The 6,938-nt window shown below is 31.6% G+C and overlaps 1 protein-coding gene across 1 annotated transcript; it reads left to right on the top strand.

The window, feature by feature from the left end:
* Nucleotides 1–3,392: 3,392 nt before the first annotated feature.
* Nucleotides 3,393–4,764, top strand: LOC142521278 (U-box domain-containing protein 28-like). Its single transcript, XM_075624505.1, has one exon. It carries the CDS (start codon nt 3,504–3,506, stop codon nt 4,734–4,736), a length of 1,233 nt encoding a protein of 410 aa, XP_075480620.1. The 5' UTR covers nt 3,393–3,503; the 3' UTR covers nt 4,737–4,764.
* Nucleotides 4,765–6,938: the final 2,174 nt, after the last annotated feature.

Consider the following 6,938-nt stretch of genomic DNA (forward strand, 5'->3'; position numbering starts at 1 on the left):
TTTCGTGTTACGTCCGTCGTGGCTCGTTTATGTATTATATGTGCGTAAAAATATATAAATTAAAGAAAATTTTATCGAGATAAATGCGAATAAACTCGTACTCAAAGTTTAGCGGGTTAGATCGGATAGACTCGTGAGACCTGTCAAACAATTACATTTATATTATATTTTAGCATATCTAAATTTATTAATGAAATCATAAAAAAAAATAAACAAAATAGTTCCAATTTAAGGTTTTTTTTTCTACAAAATCAATTTGATATAATTAATTAAGCAAAACATTATTTTTGAAGTTCTTTCAAATCGATAACCATTATAGGGCATGTTAATATATTGAGTAGGTATTTTGTGAGACGGTTTCACGAATCTTTATCTGTGAGACAATTCAATCCTACCAATTTTCTAAATAAAAAATAATACTCTTAACATTAAAAATAATATTTTTTCATGAATAATTCAAATAAGATATTCATCACACAAAATACGATTCGTGAGGCTGTCTCACACAAGTTTTCGGCTAATATATTTGTGACGCTTAAATCTTTAGCTAAGTAAATGGTATAGCTTGCTATATTAATATAAATATATAATTAAAAGTATATTTATCATTTATATCATTATGTAATGGTATAGCTTGCTATATTAATATAAATATATAATTAAAAGTATATTTATCATTTATATCATTATGTACTTCATAAATATAATAATAGGCATGTATCAATTGAAGAAGCAATATATAACCATTAAAAAAAATATTTTTGAGGGAGTAGTTTCTCTATAAATTTGTGTGAATTTATCTTTAGTAAAATAATTCGAATAAAATTTAAGTTTTAGAAAAAAGTGCACACAACCCCTATAGAATGTCAAAATTTGGTAAAACTCTCCCATACTATTAATAGCCGTTTGACTCCGAGTATTTTCAGAATAAAAGCTCGTGTTGAGTGCAATAATTGTCTCTGTTGGTAGATCAATCGATAAATTGTGCTTGTGCTGTTGTACAATTTATAAGATTTGAGTTGCACCATTACAATCAGATATAACTTTTTGGTAAAGTGGCAAGTGTTTGATCTTACAATATCAGAGTCAATGTCACATGTTCGATTCTCATTGACTGTAAGGAGTGCAATTATTGAGAGGTGGATTGTTGAGTGCAATAAATATATCTGCTGATAGAGAAATCGAAAAACGGTACTTGTGTTGTTGTAATTTTAAAAGATTTGAGTTACATCATTACCATCAACTATAACTTTTGGTAAAGCGATAGGACATCAGATTTGTAGTTGCAAATTCACACACTCTAATAGAGTCTGATAATGTTGTATTTCTCATTTCATCATCCTAAATATACCTAAAATTCACATAAGTAAAATGGATTTTCAATAAGATCATTTCTTAGATTATGTTTTAAGCATAAATGTAATTGACTTTTGCAATTTGACGTGGGCAATATTTTTTAAACAATAAAATGTGAAATACACATTAATTTTAACGGGGAAATATGCAATCTTCCCATAATTTTCATTTTTTTTTTTAAATTTAATACACAAAAGTAAAGAAATATTGATTTATTATTTTTACTCAAATGAATTGTGTTTTGAGAGATTTGTGATTAAAATGTGAACCACACGCCTTAATGTAATAAAAAGTCAACAAATGAATCCTCAAAAATAAAAATAATAATAATAAAAGTCAACAAATGACGGATAGCTTAGAAAAGTGAATGAACCAAAAAAACCGTGTTTTGATTTGCTTGTTTTTCCACTCTCAAAACAAACACGACAATAGTTATGGACTAACAACAACTTTGCACACGCATCATACACGCTTACCTTTCAAGCACCATTTAATAGGTTTCCAATACGACAAAAGAAATGATGATAGGAAGATCGAGTGTTTGTTGCGAGTGTTTGTCGTTTTACCGATAAAATATAGAAAATAAAAATGAAACATGATTGAAAAATTGAAAACAACACATAGATTAAGGAGAAAACAAGATTGAAAAATGGAATGATACATGGATTGGACACATCCTTGCAGTGGGAGGGAAAAAACACGTGGTATTGTACTGACGAAACGACACCGTTTTGATTAGATGATCTCATTTCGAACCAAAATATATGGGATTGAGATCCAATCGAAACAGTGTCGTTTCGCCGACACAGCACGTGGTACCGTTTCCTCCCACTGCAAAGGATTTGTATCCATATGAATTATTTTTAATTTTATTTGTTAAAAAAAAACTTATTATATTTTTAAAATAATCAAAAACAAAAATTATCATTTAAAATACTACAAAAGAGTAACAACTTGAGCTTGATTGAGATCTTACTCAAATTCTTTTTCGATTGAACTCGAATCAAGTTTTACCACGGCCGCTTGTAAGCACCACGAAATCCGTTTACGCTTGCAAGCGACTAATAAAATAAGATCAGCGAATCGGAATCATGATAATATATAATTCGATCATAAAAATTCGTCGTAATTGTCGAAAATTAGACTGGATCGATCTCTTTCGAACTTGTCTCCTAATGTCATCTTTTTTGTTGAATAATAATAAATTATTGTGAAACCATAGGATGCGCATAGAAAATTAGGTAACTCAAACATTGACTTTACACCAATTCATGCAAGAATTTCATGCAAACCGTGGGACCCACTTCCACAAATTTAGACTATTTGTCATAATAAAACCATAATAATTCAACCACTTTATTAAAATATAAAATAAATAAATCATAATTCAACCTTTCACACTCCAATCTAATTGTCTGCTTCAGAATCTTTATATATCTTTATTCATGAGATGAGTCGATTATATCTATATTTACAATAAAAATAATTTTTTTACCATAAAATTAATTTTTTTAATGTGTGACAAAAATAAAATATCAGTTTCATAAAATTGATCAATGAGGTCGTCTCACATAAATTTTATGAAATATTTATCTTCACATGTCTTCTCTGTCAAGTTTTATCAATTTTTTTTATATAAATATTTTCAAAAAAAACACAAAAATTTATTTTGAAAAAAGTACAAATTTAAATAAATCGAATAGTTCGAGTTTTAGAAAATAAAAATATTATAAATACAAATTACGCATGCTCCGAAAACATTAGTAATAAATAAGTTGTGTTTAGTTGGATCGTATTGATAAACAATGTCGTAATTATTAAAATATTTGAATAAGACGTAGAAAAAATATGTTTGATTTGATTGATTAAATTTAATAAAAGATGATAAATTATGATTTTATTTTTTTAATAATTATTTAATATTTTTTAGGAGAATTATTTAATATTAATAGGAGAAAGAAACATAATTTTTTAAAAAATTTAATATAATATAGATAATAAATAAATTAAAATTGTTGAACTCATTGACTAAAACGACGTGATATGTCCCTCCAAACCTCTCCGCTAGTATATAAGGCTACGGAGCCCTTTCATTTTCACACGAAAATCAACGGAGAAAAAAAGAAGAAATTCGAAATCCATAAAAAATGGCGAAACAGAGGAGAATGGCCAAGGAGTTGTACCTTACGGTTCCCAGCTTGTACCGCTGCCCGATCTCCATGGACGTGATGAGGTCGCCGGTGAGCCTCTGTACCGGCGTCACCTACGACCGTAGCTCCATCGAGCGGTGGCTGGCCCTCGGCCACAACACGTGCCCCGCCACCATGCAGACCCTCCCCTCCACCAGCACCACCCCCAATCTCACCCTCCGCCGCCTCATCCAACTCTGGATATCTCAAGCTGAAGCCGCTCGCAAGTCGCGGATCGAGGTCTCGAAGCAGGTGGCGTCCGACATCATCAGCGGCGCCGATAAATTTGACTCCGATTCACTGGAGATGGTGATCGATTGTGTGAAGGATTCCGAAGATAATCTCAAGCTCGTCGCGCAATCGCGGGGTTTTTTTGTGAGATTGGTTGATGCTTTGGCGAAGTCGAGCGATATCCGAATTTCTGAGCTGATTGTCGAGGTTTTGGATTTGATTTCTCAAGAGAATGCAGTGAAGGAGCTGTTGAATGAGCTGATTATCGAAAATGTTGATGATACAGACTGCTTATCGTCATTCATTTCGATTTTACAGAAAGGAACCGTCGAATCGAAGATCAAAACCGCGAAAATCTTGGAATTCCTCGCGGCGTATCCCGAATCCCGCCGCAGAATCGAAGAAAAGCAGGGATTACTGCACGAATTGTACAATTTTTCCAGCGCGGAGACGGACGTGCCCGCAGTAGAAGCCGGTCTATCGTCTCTCCTCGCGATTTCCACCACCAGGCCGGCGAAAAAGGAGCTGATCCGGCTGGGCATAGTCGGAACCGTAGGGAAGATACTCTCCGGCGACGAACATGCGGTTCGTGCAGTCACCGAGAAGGCTTTAGGGGTATTAGAGACGATCGCCACGTGTACTGAAGGGAGAGTCGCGATCTGGGCCGACGAGAGATGTGTGGTGGGGATAGTCCGGAGCCTGATGAAGTGCTCCGGCGCGGCGACGGAGCACGGCGTCACGGTGCTCTGGGGCCTGTGCTGCTTGGTTCGGGATTGCACCTCGGCGGAGACGGTGCTTAAAGTCAACGGGTTGACTAAGGTACTACTGGTGATGCAAAGCGATTGTACCCTGAACACGAGGAAGATGTGTGGGGACTTGGTCAAAGTTTTGAGGGGAAAACAAGGGAAGTCGACTTTGGCTCCTTACGAGACCCGAACGACTCACATTACGCCTTATTAATTTGACTAACCGATTGATTATTATTATTGGTTAAAGTGGAAAAGTTTGGTAGACAGATACAAAAATTATGAATTTAAATTTAAACATTGTAAATGTATACACAAAGAATACAAATGAAATTACATGGGCTAGGTTTGAATATCACACACAATTTTGTTGTTTTTGATACGATAATGTTATATATTTGGTTGAGACATCACACCACTTGTTTTTTTTTTTTATGATTGATAATATTGATTATGTTGGAGTTTTGTTTTCTCGCACTTAAGACGCAACGAAAGTTTAAAATTTTTATTTTGATATTCAAAATGTTTTCTGGTATCATATAATTTAAATATTATTAGGGTGTTTAGGACGATTCTACCAATTTTGATAAATGTTGCTCAAACTCTTTAATGGAAAAAAATTCAAAACTTCTTAATTGAAATGATTATTGTTCAATTTTGACATTATATTACTCTGTTCAAATATCATAAATTAGTTATATTATTTTCATGGTATTATAGTTTACTAATCAAAATATTTTTTTGATAAAATTTTTTGCCTTATCAAATCTAATTTCTACAAATTTAGAACTTAATAATTAGTTATAAATAACTTTTAGTTATACTATATATTTTGTTAATTTTTAGAAAAATTAGTTTTGTGCTTTGTGAACATGTATAATTAATTAATTTGATAAATGTACTCAAATTTAATGATACAAATACATATAATTAATTTTCTTATTAACAAAGATAATGAAAAATAATAATAATTGCACTTTGATTTGAATTATTTTTCATTCCAATGCTCATCCCCAACTAGGGATGGCGATGGGACGGTGCAGAGGGCGTGTTTATCGTCATCATCTTCGTTTTCGGATTCCATCTTCACCCCATACCTGTTTTCCAACTTCAGGAAATCCTCGAACCCGAAACCACGGGTATCAATCCTCATCCCCGTCATCATCCTCGTTTCAAAAATATTAATCGGATAAAACGAGGATGAGTTCATTTTTTCGAACAAAAACTTATTATTATCTATTATTATTAGTGTTAATATTAATACTGATATATTAAAAAATAATAATATAATAATATTATTTATATTAATACTATTACTATTTTATTATTATATTATTTTCGAAACGAGTTTGGAGATGATGATAATAATTCTATATCCATCTCGATTTATTTCAAGGAATTTAGAAAATGCTCGATCCCGAAAAAATCGAAAATCTCGGTCTCGTTTGGAGTTTTATCCACAAAACCCCGACCCCGTAGAGAAAGTTGTGTCCCTATCCCCCAAGGACCCGGATCACCTAGATGCTGTGCACACATTGAATTTTTTTTAATTCTTTTTTTTTTCACTTTTTTCTCTCTCTTTTTCTCTTTTATTTTCCTTCGATTTTCTTCCATTTTTTTTTCATCTTCCACAAACATTAGCAGACAATTTATATGAAATAATATAAACATTTTAATTCTTTTATGTTAAATTAATAATTTTGCAATTAAAAATTACTATATTAAATTTTTACATGTGAAAAATCATATCATTTTTTCCGAATTTGATGAGTATTATTAATTTTTTTTCCAATGAACTAAATTTTGAACAATATAAAACTATAAACATGTTAATGTTTAAATTAAGATGTAGAACATTTTCATCATGCAATATCAAAAACTAAAATTTAACACCACATTTTCATCAAAAATAAATAATTCATACATTTTGAAACTTCATTTCAACTAACAATGTTAATCGGTTATTCTTTAAATAAAAAAACTACTCAAGAGCATTATTGGATATATCTCCATTGAAATCCACGGTTTCAAGAGAATTGTGAGGATGATCAAATTGTGCCTACATTAAATAAGAATAAATATTATAAAATCAATTTTACCATGTAAGAATATTTTTTTTGTTTAAAATTTTTACCCACTAAAAAATTTCTAGATATCATTAAAGTTCATTTTAAAAACGAGAAAAAGAAGAAAATGAACAAAAGATTACGAGATGAAATAGCCGAGAAAAAAACAAATGTTTATACTATTTCATATGAAACTGTATGAATAATGTCCGTGGAAGAGTGAAAAAAAATGAACGAAAAACAAAGCAGGAAAAGAGAGGAAAAAAAGTGATTAAAAAAATTCGATGTGTGCACAGCACCGGGTCCATCCCCCAACGTCTCGAAATCACTGTTAGTTTGTTCTAGTTAAA

This window comes from Primulina tabacum, chromosome 12 (assembly GCF_025594145.1).
Source record: "Primulina tabacum isolate GXHZ01 chromosome 12, ASM2559414v2, whole genome shotgun sequence".
Classification (NCBI taxonomy): Eukaryota; Viridiplantae; Streptophyta; class Magnoliopsida; order Lamiales; family Gesneriaceae; genus Primulina; species Primulina tabacum.